Genomic DNA, 18,733 nt, shown 5'->3' with positions numbered 1-18,733 from the left:
GATCAAGCATAATAAGTCTGAGTTTGGGTCGATATGTGACAATGGATGAAATATGGCTCCATCATTTCACTCCGAAGTCCAATCGACAGTCATCCGAGTGGACTGCGCATGACGAACCCGCTCCAAAGCGTGGGAAGACGCAACAGTCGGCAGGCAAGGTTATGGCGTCAGTATTTTTTATGCGCATGGAATAATTTTCATTGACTACCTCGAAAAAGGAAGGACCATCAACAGATATTATTACATAGCGTTATTGGACCGTTTGACGCATGGAATAATTTTCATTGACTACCTCGAAAAAGGAAGGACCATCAACAGATATTATTACATAGAACGGCCGCATTTAAAGAAAAAGAAAGTGCTGCTTCACCAAGACAATGGACCGTGTCACAAGTCAGTGAAAACGATGACAAAATCCATCAGTTGGGCTTCGAATTGCTTCCTCATCCACCGTATTCTCTAGATCTGCCCCCGAGCGACTATTTCCTGTTCTCAGCTCTCAGTTTTCGTCTAATGAAGAGGTGATCGCCGATACTGAGGCCTATTTTAAAGCAAAGGGAAAATCGTACTACAAAAATGGTATCAAAAAGTTGGAGGGTCGCTATAATCAGTATATCACCCTTGAATGGAATTATGTTGAATAAAAAAAAAATTCTGCCAAAAGAATGTGTTTTACTATGGTAGGCCGGGGATATTTCAATTGACCTGTTACCTCATCTCGTTTGTCTATAATCTAGAGATTCTAGAATGGTGAAGTAATATACTGATTATTCTAAGAAAACACATAAATTTCCACATATTTGGCTCTTTTATTCTTTAAATATATAACAATCTGGTTAACGAAGTGAGATTGTACACGCCCAGGAAATGTTTAAACCACCAAATATCAACATTTGAATATTGGCGATTAATGAAGACATTAGGATGAACATTTGCTCAATAAATCAGCATTCAACGAACTGTTTTCATTACGCTTCTCTTGTGATGATTGATGATTGTAAACTTTAGAAATGCAGACTTCCAGTAAATATACTTTGCAGAGAATTTCTTGAAACTTGGAGGTTCCTGTCCATGACACCAAATTGAGGTTTATAGAGTCAGCAATACACTCACGATGTTAAATGTTTAAGAACGGTTTATTATTGAATGGCCAGTATTGAATTACTTGGTGTAATTTACTAAATAATTTTCGTAGCACTGGTTAAAATCAATAAATAACTTGTTTTTAAGGATATCAGTGATTCACGAAACTGACATCAATTAGTTCCTTTGTATTCGCTATCTTTCTTTAAGTGTAAACTGCTTCTTAGCTGCTTATATTATACTTATCTTTATAGTTACAATATAATAAAATACAATAAAACAGACGAATTATATTCGATGATACGGATCGATCTTATCTTATCGATATATGTATATATATATATATATATATATATATATATATATATATATATATATATATATATATATATATATATATATATATATATATATATATATATATATATATATATATATATATATATATATATCATTATATATCAGATAAACTTAGCTTGAATAATAACTAATCGTGAACTTTTTTTTTCTTATTACACTGTGACCAGCTACTAGGAATTCTTTTGCTGATATAGCTTCGAGTTCAGGATAGAAAGGTTTTGCGGGCGACTGTGACGTTAGGTTACGACTGGGATTGTCGAATTTTGGTCTAACTACCAGGGTTTTTGGATGGGTAGGGATTTGACCAAATTGTTTTCGTGTTCTAAGGCATCAAGGGAGAACCTAACACTGAACATGTTCGTGAAGCTTTTCACGAACGGGATGCCTGATTCTAGGTGTGTGTTCACGTTTCTCATAAAACATGGGGCATTGAATAACGCGTGGACTTTTTTTGGACTGGAACACTTGGAGTATTGCAAGTTGTCTGTCAGAGACGTACCTGTACTACACATGTGCTCCGTATAGGCAGACTGGACGGGCTAGCATTTTATACAGAATCGCTTTCTGGGAGATTGTTTGCAAACCTCATCTCGAACTATACTCTATTTGATAATCACCTTTCCTTGGAACCAGTAGTCACTTATAAGGGTTTCCATTTTTCCAACGAAACTAGAGACCGGACAGTGGCAAGAAAATGTGAAAAACGGACCTGCCGGTGGTGGTTGAAAATGCGATATTCTCTCGTAATATACACATTTTTGCTAACCTTACATGATCAACTGACAAACTTTTTTTTTAAGTTACCAACAATTTGGTGGTAAGTTCAAATTCTTACATCAATTCGGGACATCCTTTATAACTGTCTATAAAAAAATAGGCTATTAATATGTTTGGGATGTTTAATAATTAAAATAATTATTTCTAACTAATTTGTTTAAAATAATGCGAAGAACACAATCCCGGTACTTTTCGAACCGACGTAAAAACCAAACTTATGACGTGCGGTTGTTTTGCGAATTCTTATTAGCCTCGCATTTTTCCCTCATTAACTTCAACGTACATTTGCATCAGAAATGAAGAGGTATCAGTACATCTTGGCATCGACACATAATAAAAAAGGGAGCACCTTGTAACGCTGTCTCGTGTTTAATAAGTTGTCTGATATCGAGATAATGTTTGCATGTTCGTAAAAATCGCATAAAAATGCATGCAATAATTATACTGTCTGTTTTAAAATTATTGGCGTCCATCTTTGCCCCGATGAAAAATCGTGAATCGATTTTTTTTGTACCGTTTTGTCTACGCCCATGTTTTCACGTGATTACCACGTTAATAATATTCGTTTTGCATCGCAAACAAATAAGATATTTGCCAATTAGTCGTGAATAATTATTGAGATTGGAGCGAATCATCGTACGAGAAAAAACCAAATAGCTCGGTGATTACACACAATATTGGGTCCTAGAAAAAATATATTGCGTATTTTTTTAGCAGCGAAGTCATTTTTTTAAGAACATGTTAATTTGAAAACATGCTACAAATATATTTATTATTTAATATTATCTTGTTTCAGTGATCTCGACTATATTATTGACATGAGAATTTCGAAGAATATCGAAATTTGCTACCAGGGCAGCTATTACAACTTGAATGGAAATCCTTTTCAAAGTATGGACAGCATGTTTCAGGATATGTAACTCGCTCTCGGCCCATCTGTTGTCCGAACTAACTTTGAAATATTGACAAATATTGCATTTATTATTAAGTTATGGACCGTTCTCCCATGATCTAATATAATTATTTCATCATCAACAATTCATATTCGGTGCCAAGAGAGAAAGTTTACTGTTGGTGTCGCAGGACTTCGAATATTCTTCACTAAAGCTCACTACAGTTGGTGATCGGCCATAGATGTTTTGGCCTCGGCCAATGTCAGTCTCTTAATTTTCCGGTTGATTTCTTTGACATTGCTCCATGTCTGCCTCGGCGCTGTTCTCATAAAAAGGTTGACGTGGACATAGAAATTTGTGAGGAATTCGTTCACCTTTACATTTTATGTTTTTTATATTTTTTTCTCCAGTTTTACTGTTCCAAGTATTTGAATTTCTGCATTTGCTCAAATTGGATACTGTAGAGATAAACTATTAGGCGATCCGTCAGTTGTCAATACTTCCTGTCTTTTCTTCATTAATTCTCTAGCCATATGGTTCTATATTGCGAATATACCTTGGAAACTGCTAGAAGCCTTCGAATATTCTTCACTAAAGCTCACTACAGTTGGTGATGGGCCATAGATGTTTTGGCCTCGGCCAATGTCAGTATCCTATTTTTCCGGTTGAATTCTTTGACATTGGTCCATGTCTTCCTCGGCGCTGTTCTCATGTAAAAGGTTGACGTGGACATAGAAATTTGTGAGGAATTCGTTCACCTTTACATTTTATGTTTTTTATATTTTTTTCTCCAGTTTTACTGTTCCAAGTATTTGAATTTCTGCATTTACTCAAATTGGATACTGTAGAGATAAACTATTAGGCGATCCGTCAGTTGTCAATACTTCCTGTCTTTTCTTCATTAATTCTCTAGCCATATGGTTCTATATTGCGAATATATCTTGGAAACTGCTAGAAGCCTTCGAATATTCTTCACTAAAGCTCACTACAGTTGGTGATGGGCCATAGATGTTTTGGCCTCGGCCAATGTCAGTCTCCTAGTTTTCCGGTTGAATTCTTTGACATTGGTCCATGTCTTCCTCGGCGCTGTTCTCATGTAAAAGGTTGACGTGGACATAGAAATTTGTGAGGAATTCGTTCACCTTTACATTTTATGTTTTTTATATTTTTTTCTCCAGTTTTACTGTTCCAAGTATTTGAATTTCTGCATTTACTCAAATTGGATACTGTAGAGATAAACTATTAGGCGATCCGTCAGTTGTCAATACTTCCTGTCTTTTCTTCATTAATTCTCTAGCCATATGGTTCCATATTGCGAATATATCTTGGAAACTGCTAGAAGCCTTCGAATATTCTTCACTAAAGCTCACTACAGTTGGTGATGGGCCATAGATGTTTTGGCCTCGGCCAATGTCAGTATCCTATTTTTCCGGTTGAATTCTTTGACATTGGTCCATGTCTTCCTCGGCGCTGTTCTCATGTAAAAGGTTGACGTGGACATAGAAATTTGTGAGGAATTCGTTCACCTTTACATTTTATGTTTTTTATATTTTTTTCTCCAGTTTTACTGTTCCAAGTATTTGAATTTCTGCATTTACTCAAATTGGATACTGTAGAGATAAACTATTAGGCGATCCGTCAGTTGTCAATACTTCCTGTCTTTTCTTCATTAATTCTCTAGCCATATGGTTCCATATTGCGAATATATCTTGGAAACTGCTAGAAGCCTTCGAATATTCTTCACTAAAGCTCACTACAGTTGGTGATGGGCCATTGATGTTTTGGCCTCGGCCAATGTCAGTCTCTTAGTTTTCCGGTTGAATTCTTTGGCATTGGTCCATGTCTTCCTCGGCGCTGTTCTCATGTAAAAGGTTGACGTGGACATAGAAATTTGTGAGGAATTCGTTCACCTTTACATTTTATGTTTTTTATATTTTTTTCTCCTGTTTTACTGATCCAAGTATTTGAATTTCTGCATTTACTCAACCTGGATACTGTTGAGATAAACTATTAGGTGATCCGTCAGTTGTCAATACTTCCTGTCTTTCCTTCATTAATTCTCTAGCCATATGGCTCTGTAGTGCGAATATATCTTGGAAACTACTAGAAGCCTCAACATCTGTATCGGCCAATATAGCGCTATCATCAGTCAACATCAGATCCATAAAGTAGATTGTATCATAGTGTGGATCATGTCTGTTTTTAAAAATTCTATCCTGAAAACTAGTGGGGAGACGACATCTCGAATTTGACAAATTATTTAATTTTAATTTTTAATATTTTATTAATTTTATCTGAATATAATTGCCATCGTAACTACACAACACTTCTTTTCCTTTAAAATAGGAATGGTGAAAAGATGACCTATGAAATGGTCTAATGGCGCTTCCAGACATTGCTTTTAAAAGAACACAATTTTTAAAAGCATATAATAAAATGAAGATTTAACAATTTGCGTATTTAGATGAGATATGAATATTTCAGAATGGGACATGGAAGGAGAAATAGGAAGATGATAATAAAAATAATGTTAAGATAATAAAAACCCGTTGAGAAAAGTTCATGGAATAAAAGATAAACGTTGGAATAACAATTGATTAGGTTTTCTTAGTCATAACATGTATTAATAATTCATTGCAAATATATTGTTCTTCATGCTGGAAATAGGAATGATGACTACCATGGAGATATGAACCATAACATGTTTTTGCTGTGGTTTGAAAATCAGCTCTTAAGGAACTTGGAGTAACGATGAGTTATTGTTATGGACTATGCAACAAGTGCATCGACAAAGGCTGCAATTAAGGAAAGGCTTGCAGTACATAAAATAAGTTTTGAAGAGACCATGTTAAAGAGTGAATTATTGCAAATTGTGACTCGGTAAATATAAATGAAATATTTAATTGCATTTTAGGTAATTACTTATTTAGAAATATGCCTGAAAGAAGATCGGATGGCTGAACAATATGGCCACAGTGAATTACGTCTTCCTCCCTATATGGGGTATGGCAAATAATTATTACAATAGACATTCATGGCGAGAAGGATACACAAGCAAGAACTGACTGTATATATATAGAAAGAATCATTATCATTGAACTCATTGAAGAAGACAAGTATTAGATAGATAGGAAATTAACAGCTTAATTTTTCACTTGAATAGTGATTTCGAAATTGACAGTGATTGAACGAAACTTTCTAAATGTTGGATTATGATTGAATGTTGAATGCTGACAATTACCAAGACATAGTGATGAGAGTGGAAAAAACTAAAAGGTGAGTATATAATTAATATATAATTACTGTAGGAATTCGTACTATAGAGTGTGAAAGATTTAGCTGCACATATATGGTTGTAATTGTTCAGAATTAAACATAAGCATTAGGTAAGAATGTATGAGGAGAGAAAGAATACTAACTCTTTCGTACATATGGCAAATACATGAGGGAGAAAGTCATTAAATCATGTATACAGGTAGTAACAGAGCAAAGTAAGGAGAAATACAGTGATATCAAAATTATTTTACAAGGAAACAGTGTTTCTATTTAAAGTAAAATACATTACTTGGATTTAAAATTATTAATTAAGTGGATAAAGTCTCCAGGATACCACTACATAAAAATGCACCTAGAACTCATAGGCGGCTTGGAAAAGAGTTCAATGTAAATATAATAAAACATAACCCTAACCTATATAATTAATTATAGTTTAAGTCCTTCAAAATCACTATATTTGATAATATGTTTGTTTCATAATTTTATTATAAATTTGTTATGTCAGAGCCAAAATGAACTAAAATTCGAAAACACTTTATCGAACGAAACTCGTTTTATCCAACGAACTATATATCTACATTTTCACCATAGAGAACACAATTTAACGTTTGTTTATTTTATCATATTACACTATCAAAATATTTTGTAACTTACCGGATGTTGCATTGACGCTGAGATTCAAAGGACCATTAACCATATTTTGATTATTAGAGGCTGTTTGCAAACTAGCCATCGTGGACAGGTTAGCTGCCAGAGTTGCTACCTGTGGCAGCGTTTGTTGCAAGGACGCCAGATTTTGTAAGTTTTGTAACGTGACTAGACTAGCCACTGTAAAAAATAGATTTATTTATTATCGTTAAACAATGTTATTATTTAACAGAAAGAAGAAAATTAAAATTCATTTACTCACTTGTTCCATTCAATTGTTGTTGAGGTGTGGTGAGCTTCGGTGCGCCAGGCGAGGTCATTTTAATTTCTCCACTAGGAGATTCGTCGTGCCGAGTCTGTGGAGGCATGGATGGACGTGAAGAACCAAGAGACAAGTCGGTGCAGCCTGCAGCGTCCGTTGCTGGCGAAGGAGAATCTACGCTTGATGTGTCTGAACAATCGCTCTCCTACAAAAAAAAAAAGAAATATTCAAATAAATATATAATTAATCAAGTTTATGAAAGTTATCAGGGATTTATAAAATATGACGTAACTAGTATTATCTTCGGTAAATTCTTAGGTCCATATGGACGCATAGTATCAAATTGTGAGGTTCTACTAGCAAATCCAACATAGCTATCCTTCAAAGATTCCAAAATAAAGTGCTACGTGCCCTCTAGCTATATCCCTCTGGAAACCATAACGAGTGTGATGAGATTAATGTGCATAGATTAAAACTGTGGTGATGTCAGGTCTCTTCTTATCGTAAACTGGTCACAGAAATAATCGACCGAACCATCGAGGACACTCGGAAAGATAGACAGTGGAGTTCAGCATTCGACGCTCACGCAACACACATCCAATCCACAATCATCCATTCAACAATCAAACATTCATACATTTTCAGTAGATAATTAGTTGCATAATAGTTTTGTTCAATCAATTACCCGAGGACGACCATAAGTGGTGAGTCCGACGTGAGAAATTTGAAAAATGGAGGACAGTGCAATTACATCCGAAACCAGCCACATTAGTCGGGTATGCTTTAAGCTGAATTTGGGAAACCAGAACCGGATACGTGGTTCTACAGAATAGAGGTTCAGTTCAGGGCGGCTGGGATTACAAACAGACGCAACAAAATGTGACTATACTATCGCAAACTTAAATCACAATGTCTTAAGTGAGGTAATAGATACAATTCCACCAGCAACCACCAGGAAGTAATAAATACGACATATTAAAACATTGATAAAAAAATTGATTGATAAAACGGGTTGCGGTTTCGCAAACTAACAAGATAGGAGCGCTGATGGGAGGCATCCCGTTAGGTGATCAAACACCCTCACAATTAGTACACAAACTACAAATTTTAAATGCAGGAAATATATCAGAAAACATCCTGAAAACCCTTTGATTTGAACAATTACTGCAAAATACGAGAGCAGTGATTGTAATGAGGGACAAAAATCTTGAGACCTTAGCAGAATTAGCAAACAGAATCCAAGGATTCAACGAAATATCAACAATCCAGGAACAAGCATCAAAGGAAATACAATAGCAAATCTCAAAAATAATAGAACAAAGGAAAAAGCTAACAGAAAGACTTAACAATAAAATATCTAAGTAAGCATATAGCAGCAGACCAAATGATCAATTAGATATTTGTTAGTATCATCAAACATATAAATAAAAAGCCAGAAAATGTGTTCAGCCCTGTAGGTACTTGGAAAACTCAAGGGGACCTCAGTAAATGCGGCGTAAAGGGTTCCGAAGACACTGTGTTGCCTAAACATTATCGACAGACACCAAAATATAAAGTTTTTAGTCGATACAGGAACCCCAATTTTAAACTATTTTCTGGTTTTTTATCTTTTCTGCTGCTTATGACGTAAGTAAACTACCATTAGAATTTAGTCTGGTAGAAATATTCCACTGGGTTTACATAATAGCTGATACTATGGATCCTATATTAGGAGCAGACTTCTTATCCTATTATGAAATACAGGTGGGTACAAAAAACTAATATACCCTTCAAACCAGACTGTCACTAAGTGGAATAGAACATCCGATCTGATTAACTTAGAATAGTAATTAAGTTAAGTAAAATACTAGTTTATAAGTTTGTACAGAGATCAATTGTTTTAGCTATTCCACATGTCACTGTATGACATAAATCTCATCAAATATTTATTGCTCGTTGGGCAGACTGTGAAGTGCTAAGAGAATAATAATTAAAAAAAAAGTAGTATTAATTCGCATCCGATCATCTTCCACCTATTACACTAAAGCCAATACATTTTTTCATCTCTAATCATAATAATTTGAGGAAAAGTTCAGATGATGGACACTGAATGTATTGCGATGCTTTTGAGGAATATACATTATCAATAAAAATATATGAGTATTAGTTTAGGCGTTTTAAATAATGCGAAGGTTTGTAGGGGCTGAGTTGAAGGCGTTATTGGGTAAAGATTATTTTAATACGTGATTTTGGGGTTTAATTATTATATATTTATTTCGATCGGATCTAACATTTTTCATAATATTTCAAAAGTTGCTTTGTTAAACAAAATTAGTAAAAATATATTACATTGGTTATTAAACGTTTACACAAGAAACATAGTTCATTAAGATAAAAATTCGACCATTAGGCACTGTGAATTTATTTTAAGAATTTAAAATAAAAACCATTATATCTCTCGTAAATATTATATGGTCATTTAATTTTGCATTTTCGAAAATTGTAATGTTTTTTCTTTTGTATAGAAACCTGTTTTGTTTAACTGCTTTTTAATATCTCTGATATGGGAAAAGAATTATGACTTCGATGGAAATTCTGATGAAACTAGGCCAATATAAGAAAGGCACCGACCAAAGTGTTTAGAAAAAATAACACGTGTTTACTAAAGGATGTTTGACCGGTTCGTTATCGAGTGTTCCTGATAATGGGGGTGCTGGTATAGGGATTAGACGAAGTATGTCAGAAGTTAGACCTGGTAAAGGACCCCTTATGGTCGCAATAACTATAAACATCAAGAAAGTCCGATATCGTGAATTTTCGAGAATTCCTCAAGAGTTTCAAACGTGCGTGCTCTATCCAGTTTCTAGCTGGAAGAGTCTTTCCCACCCAGAAATTATGAAGGAGTCGGGATACAGAAAAGGGTTTCTTGAACCAGCTTTCTCAACCACCATCAAGAACCCGAAGGAGGAGTATCGACAACGAGAATCACAATTGGCAGAAGAATTACAAGATAATTTAATAGAGGATTACAAGAGATTAGCATAACATCAGAATTTGCCATCACAGTAGAATTGGAGAACAACAGAATTGATGAAAGCATTAACAGAATCAGATCTAACAAGAATCTACCATCAGAATTAGTCATAATTAAGGACAAAAGAAACGGACCAGATAGTCAAGATTAATCAGAATTAAGGAAAAAGAAAAAGTATCAAGAATGGGAGTCAAGAATCAAGAACAATAGAATTAAATGTCGTGTGTATAATAATCAGTTTGGTCTGATGACAGAATCAGTATTGTCCTAAACCATATATTTTTATATTATTCATTGAAATAAACAAACTCGTCTTTTCTCTCCTTAAGATCTCAACAGTTACCTTTATGCTATATGTCATTTAGTTAAAGCGAAAACAAGATATTTTTCTTATTTACCATTATTTTAAATTACAATCACAAAAAATACTTTCGAGTGTAATTGAACACATTCAAAATTGAATATTTTTTTCTATCAACAAAAGCCTTATTATTCATTATAGTTAAAAGTTAAAAATAAAAATATTAGTTGAAAGTATTCATTCAGCCCATTACCAAATAATTATATAACTTATATATGAGAAGTTTTCCTTTTAATTAAATGTGATCGCCAAGAATTTTCAATATTAATAAATCGATAACCGCCATCTACGCCCAGAACGATTCTAATCCCATAGCCCGGTATAATATCGCAAATAAGAACATGGCGATGCCATTTTGCTGATGGCCGTCCGAAGATGACCTGAATTATGCATGAATTTGTATTATTTGGCCAGAGGATGACGATGGTGGTGCGGGGACCAAAGGGGAGAGGGAATAGTTAGGTCTGTTGGGCGGGAGTGCGCTAATATCCAACGCTTGCCGGGAGATTATGCATATTACGTTCAGGCCGTTCAGGAAGATTCCTGATGGATAAACGCGCTAGAGAGCGGGTTTTGGTAGGGCTGATGCCGCCGTTGCTGCTGCTGCCGCTGCTCTCGGTCGAAACTGGGGAAGGGGTTTTGACGACGAAGGTCACGTGATTTGAGAGTGGACGGTCCGACATGGATGCACTCCATTGGCGGGTAGAGAATAAGTACAAAAAAAATCCCTTTAAATTTTTTTAACCATTCGTATTTCGAAAAAAATTTCTTACATTTTACCTTGCAAAGTAAATTTTGTAGAGGTTATCGAAATGCAGGCGGAGGCAACAAATTGCATCAACATTTTAATGCAATTTTGATAGATATACTTGCATTTTTGTAATTATATTTTATATTTTTCGATTAGGTGCTTATTGTAGAAAAAAAAGGGTCGAAAAGGGGAGTTAAATGAGAGCTCTAGTGATCAAGTTTTACGCTTTGGAACTACCAGAGGACCTGAGGTAATATAAAAGTAAAAAAGAAACTGACAGATTTATTGTTTTTTTTATCTTATGTTTAGTAAATTTGTTTTTCCATTTTTATGTCTTGTTGCAGTTAAACTTGTTTTTATAATATTATTAGCAATAACCATAGGTGTTAAAATAAAGCAAAAGTGTTGTGTTCCGTGATGTGAATTTTTCAAAGAATCCTGAGTTTTAAAAGTAAACATTTATAAGCTGCAGGGAATCTACTATGAGCTCCTACATAAGTACAAGAAGGTTTGTTCTTTGCGTCATTTCAGATCAGATTGTTATAACCAAGATGTTAACCAAGATGCTATTTCCTAATTGGAATTTATATCGTAGGTCTATGATTAAGCTTAATGTACATAATTGAATTGAATTCGAAAACTGAAAATTATAAGAAGAGAAGTGTATGTGGTAGCGTTGGGAACTTTCGACTGATATTGTCTATCGACTAGTAATTGACTACTTTTTTCTATCGACTGTTTCAGCATCTATTTTAGGTTCGATTGATATTACTAGTTTTTAAAACTGACTGTTTCAGTCGACTGTTTTCAGTTACTATTTTCGGTCCGACTGATTTTTAACGATTTGGCCCTGTTGTCTTAGCCGCGATTGTGTAGATTTATGATTTTTATGGTAGTTTGCTTGTAAATAACAATTTATTTTTTGTATTTGGAACGATATTTTACAACATTATTAATGTAATAGGGTAAAAAGATTAAAATTGTTAATGATAAATAGTAAAATACTTTTGACTGTTTTTATAGCAATCATAAGTTTTCCATTACTCTATCGATTTTTGTTAAAAACATTTTCGTTCAATAATAAATAAAGCATTTATTTTATTTGAAAAAGCTCCACTAGTTATTGTGCAATCATTTCTAGTTATGTCATGGATTAGTTTTATGATTAGATATATGTTTAAATTTTTTTTCTTTAGTTTTTAGGTTTTGTTTACGTTTTTAAATTCTATTTTATTGTCTATATTTATTATAGTATATTATTTAAAAATAACAATTAACATATTAAAATACGATAAAACATTTGTGGGGTATTATTCCATTCCATAGAAAAATTCCATTCCTGTTTACAGACCCACAGAACATTCAAATATAAAAGTAATTCTACTTCGTTTAAATTTAAATTATAAATTGCATGTTAAGTGTTATTATAATAGTATTCACTAATTATTTTTTTCCTTTTCTTTTTTAAAATTAGTTCGTGAAGGAATTTATACATATCCATCTCGCTTACACTAAAGTTGGAAAATATAACCACATATAAAATTAAATGCCTCAAGCAATTATCACCGTCCTTTCCTCTCTCACAATTTATATAGGAAAGGATTCGTATATCTTCGTGCATTAGTTTTGTGCGAATAGTGTGCTAGTTTTTTAACTATCAACTGTTTCGACTGTTTTCAGTCGATAGTTGCAATTGTCAGATTAGCTAAGGTTTTTTTAAATGTCTTTGAATGAATTTAGTATTCAAATGTTAATATTATTTATGTTATTGTTATTATGTATACTTTTATAAATTAAAATGTATAAATTAATGAAATATATTTCTAAATATTATGTGTCTGTGTCTGATGAGTATGTTGGGTGCAGCGGATCTTCCCAGCAATATTCTAAGAGTGTATTCTTCATAACTCTTTAACGTGTTACCTAGGTATGCATGACTTGCAATGCAAGAGGATAGATTTGAGTCTGTAAATGCGCTGTTGGTAGACTTTTTTGCAACAATGCGTAGTCCATTTTGTTCAGTTGACATCGGTAGACATCTACAGTAATAGTTTCATTCGATTTTAGCGTCTACTAATACACTACACCTTCCTGATCCCACCAAAACCACACCAAAAGTTTATGCCCATGAATATTACGCCTCGGTGTCGATGAGGATGGTTGTACTAGAGTGTCGTAGTATATCCACTTTTTATCGTCAGCCACAATACAGCACAAACATTTTTTGTATATATGTCAGAAAATGTAAATATCTGGAAACAGTTCATTCATCTGTTCATTCATTCATTTTAGGCTCTGCTGATCGGTCATTATCATTGGCATTAAAACCACTGCTTTTAAGTCCTTGAAACCAAAACCGACAATTAAAATATGGCATAGCAGCTTCAGTCAAAGTTCCTAAAAGTTCCTTTTTTAAACAACAAAAGTAATAAATGTTAAAAATGTATGCTGAAAATCACCGAGTTTAACAGTTAGGGTAAGTGGTTTTTATTGATACCTCGCATTTTAACCAATATATATATATATATATATATATATATATATATATATATATATATATATGTATATATACATATACATATATATTTTAAATTATGAATGATATATCATATATATATAAGATATATGTCGACAATTTTGAGCTGATGTCGAACAATTTTTCTGAAACCACCCGACCATTCGTGGTAATTAAACACATACATGAACTTGTTGGATATTAAAATCAACTCCTTAATCTCGCTCTGCAAACCAGTTTATAACATGTCATTATTGTATAATTATTTCATCTATAATATCGTTCAAAATTCTTGTTTATATGTAATAATACGCGAAATTATCCTATCCACAACATAAATAATCATTATGCAAATAAGGAATAAAGATAATCATTTTTATATCTACTCGTAACGTCTTAAATGTCTTGTAATATATCTTATAGAATAATTATATAATGGCGATTGGTTTCTTGCATTATGTATATATTATAAAAGCAACCAAATATTTAGCAAATATGCATGGTTGCTGAAACGCAATGAAGTCGATCCGTTTCGGAAAAACAATTAACAAAGCTTAAAAGAACAGAACTATCAGCCCAGAACAAAATTAAAAAAAAACTACTCCACAATATGTTTACGTTTTTATCTTACGTTTTTTCAATTATATACATGACATGTAGAAAATCACTTCATTAAGTGATCTCCTCTCTCACAATTTATACAGGAAAGGATTCGTATATCTTCGTGCATTAGACTGAAAATAGTAATTACTATTTTCAGTCGCTAGTTTTTTAACTATCGACTGTTTCGACTGTTTTCAGTCGATAGTTGCAATTGTCACATTAGCTAAGGTATTTTTAAACGTTTTTGAATGAATTTAGTATTCAAATGTTAATATTATTTATGTTATTGTTATTATGTATACTTTTATAAATTAAAATGTATAAATTAATGAAATATATTTTTAAATATTATGTGTCTATGTCTGATGAGTATGTTGGGTGAAGCGGATCTTCCCAGCAATATTCTAAGAGTGTATTCTTCATAACTCTTTTAACGTGTTACCGAGGTATGCATGACTTGCAATGCAAGAAGATAGATTTGCGTCTGTAAATGTTAAAAATTCTTGTTTATATGTAATAATACGCGAAATTATCCTATTCACAACATAAATAGTCATTATGCTAATAAGGAATAAAGATAATCATTTTTATATCTACTCGTAACGTCTTAAATGTCTTGTAATATATCTTATAGAATAATTATATAATGGCGATTGGTTTTTTGCATTATACATATATATATATATATATATATATATATATATATATATATATATATATTATAAAAGCAACCAAATATTTAGCAAATATGCATGGTTGCTGAAACGCAATGAAGTCGATCCGTTTCGGAAAAACAATTAACAAAGCTTAAAAGAACAGAACTATCAGCCCAGAACAAAATTAAAAAAAAACTACTCCACAATATGTTTACGTTTTTATCTTACGTTTTTTCCATTATATACATGACATGTAGAAAATCACTTCATTAAGTGATCTCCTGTCTAAATTATTATCTAAATTAGTTAATTCTATTCTAAATGTTATTACACGGAATAAATGATAATGTGTAAAAAAGGGTTTGAAAGAAACATTGGCGTTCCAAATAATGGTTTTTTATTCATTCATATTTTAGAGTCTCTTTTTACCAACTAAAAATTTGGAATGGCTTATTTTGAATGGATCTACTGTTTAACGTGGGCTCTGAACCACGGTTCTCAGCATTAAGCCTACCGACTGGCGAGTGACCAACCTGGGAAACATCCCAGAAAACATCTCTTCTTACCCAGCCTGGTTACTGGCGCGACTGGGGTCATTTTCCGGAATTTGCACTCTTGCCTAAGGACAAACACAAATATTAAACAATCATAAACATAAATTTACGACCATGCCCCAGCAGGATTCGAAACCGCGGCTATCGCGCAAGAGTGTAAAATACGAAAAGGAAAATGATCCCAGTCACGCTGAACTGAACTGAACTGAACGTCATTACTGAACCAGGCTAGGTAAGACCGAATGTCTTCTGGGATGATTTCTATGTTGGTCACTCGCCAGTCGGTAGGCTTAATACCGAGGATCGTGGTTCGGAGCCCTCGTTAAATTGTAGGTCTAGTCCAGATAAACCCATAGTTGGTAAAAGGAGACTTTCAAGCATAATAAAAAAATATGGCGAATTTTTAAAATTTGTGTGTTTAGTTTCAGTAAAATTTTATCATACATGAACAATTTAAAAACAAGTGTCTTCTTAGAATCTCTTTAAATACATATTTTTGAGATTTTTTACTACTACCGTCATGATCATCGAAAGAAAATAACTGGAATGAAAATAGCAGTAAAGGTGTTGTCTTCCATCATGTTTTTGGTAACACAAATTTACCGTATATTACAGGCATTACACTATCTGGATTATAATTACTTTCGATTTCTGCAAAAGTCTGTTAATGTAATTTAATGAAATCAAATGATTATAACATAACATTTGCTATTCAGCCTTATACTATTCTACGAAAAATTTATTAGTTGGGAGTAGAACATGGAAATAATGTGGGAGAAAAAAACTCAATTAACCCTCAATATTTTTGATCCTCATTTGGAAGAAATAAATTATCAACCGCACATAATGACTCATCAGAGTCGAGTGATTACTTGATTCATCACAAGAGAAAGCAAAACTAATAAGTATAAAGTTACAGTACTGGAATCTTTTGCAAACAGTTAGGGTCTCTAACTACAAACAATGTTTACAAGATATGCTTTTTTTTTGGAAAAACAAAAAAGTAGCAAAGAACAAACACTAAAGCTAATAAAAATGTTTATTAGTCATATTCGTTTTGTTTAATTCATAATTAATAGGAATTGACTCATGACGTGATGGAAACATTCAATTTGCTTTGTTGGGTAGTGTAATATGCTGAGTTTTACTAGTAACTATAACACAGCGTGGAAAAGTTACGCCTTATGTCTTTATGTCCAAGAAATAATATATTTATGTATGAAAATAATTGATTTTTTATCAAAACAATTTGGCCAGAATTTGTCTATTGAAACAAACACTAAGTTTCTCTACAAATACTAGCAGATTCGACAGACTTTGTTCTGTTTATATACCGAGTGATGTGTAATCATTTTTACTAATAATTTTAATTTTTGTTTGAATACATATGCAGTGATATCATGGCGATTCATTGGTATCAACCTGGCAGTAACAAAATTTTAATTTCATTACATTTTAATTTTGGATTGCACGTAAATTTGATGAATATATCTGGTCGGCCGTATGTACCGTGTGTTCCACATAGGATCGGTATCAGATGTCGCGGAAAAACAAGAACCAATTTGATGGCACATTTTTCCAAATTTCCAAATTCCAGAGTTTTGTTGTTTCAAATGTCATTTGGAATTGAATCGATTTAGGAATTTTATGCAAAAAAAATTTCGACTGAGATGTGGCTCCAGGTAATAAGTGTTTTCAACGGTTCTGGTGGCATATTTAATAATTTCATTAAATTCGGTTCTATCGTTTAGGAAATTAAAAGGTGTATTATGTAGATATTACGTATGTATTAAGAAGGTGCATAATAGTATAATAAATAATAATAATATAAACAAAACTGCTGGTCCATATCTACAATATATTGGGATATATATTTAATTAGATAAAATGACGTATATAATGATAAATTATATTTATTATCATGTTATTATTATATCTACATCAAATGTGATGAAATTAAATGATAGATGAAGAAATACCGGCACGCTACTGTTTTAAATACCCTCTAATACCGCTCTAATTTAGCGCAAGAGTGACGTTCTAATCAATAGCTTACATATAGAGTTCTATTAGAGGCTACAGACCACTCTCCATTCTAAGATGACCGTCTCAAATCCATCCTCTCGCCCCGCAGACCCGCGGGCGTCCACCAGTCCATCCGTCGGTCCCGCCGCTCCCCCCGTCACAACTAGTCGGTTCGGGGTCCGAGAGCTTTTATCCCTTCCCCCGCCAGCGCCATTTCCTAGCACTTTGCCCCCTACCATTTCCCTTCTATCGTCCTATCGCCCATCCCTTATTGCCAACGGGTTATACAGATACTCAGTACAAATATAATCAGATTCAATATTGAGGAAAATCATATTAGTACAATGGAAGAAGAAAGCGTTTTGTAGAAACTATTGGGGTGCGATCGGATACAAGTTTCTTTTTAATTTTAATTTCTAGTTCAATGTGTGCCTTTTTCATTTTCCAAATTAGTATTACTAGTTTTGTGAAAATATATGTCATTTTAACACTCTGATGAATTGTTTTAATAAATAGCTCAATTAGTTCCTATATATGTTATATCGCGCTGCTGATACGGCCATGCCTACGAACACTGTGAAGTGGAGGAAACAAAGCTGCGTGTTTATAGCAAGACTGAATGGTGTGAGAAGAGGTTTAGCGATAGGGGTTTGGATTATGCTGGAATAGATTAAAACCTTTGGTGTCGTTTTGAATAATCGGTCGACAAATAGCCACTTCTTACCGTGAAATAAAATAGTCTCTAAGATAAAATAAACGTTCTTGTTATTTCAAACATTTTACATTTAAAAAAATGGCGCAGTCAGTAGGATATCTGAGAGATCATAAAGCTGTTCATTTAATTAACCGGAGTAATTAATTATCAAGAAAAGCAAACATGCTGGATTGGCAATTGTTACGCAGTTACTCAAAGAATTCCTTGGTGCAGTTAAGCGGAATTCGGACAAAAGCACCGC

The 18,733-nt window shown here is 33.3% G+C and overlaps 1 protein-coding gene across 5 annotated transcripts in view; it reads right to left on the bottom strand.

The window, feature by feature from the left end:
* pdm3 (POU-domain protein pdm3) overlaps positions 1-18,733 on the bottom strand; it is a 283,474-nt gene that overhangs the window by 24,964 nt on the left and 239,777 nt on the right. For all 5 annotated transcript variants that reach the window (XM_076409651.1, XM_076409653.1, XM_076409649.1 and 2 more), the window contains exons 3-4: positions 7,300-7,504; positions 7,044-7,217 (exon numbers count right to left, since the gene is read on the bottom strand). In XM_076409651.1, coding sequence (XP_076265766.1) covers positions 7,044-7,217; positions 7,300-7,504 — 379 coding nt within the window. The remainder of the gene's footprint in view (positions 1-7,043; positions 7,218-7,299; positions 7,505-18,733) is intronic.

The sequence above is a fragment of the Rhynchophorus ferrugineus genome, unplaced genomic scaffold (genome assembly GCF_030347505.1).
Source record: "Rhynchophorus ferrugineus isolate W39M unplaced genomic scaffold, kcgeb_rfMv2 rfM7, whole genome shotgun sequence".
Taxonomy (NCBI): Eukaryota; Metazoa; Arthropoda; class Insecta; order Coleoptera; family Curculionidae; genus Rhynchophorus; species Rhynchophorus ferrugineus.
Note: the sequence above shows the minus strand (reverse complement) of the source record. Positions and strands in the feature narration are given on the sequence as shown.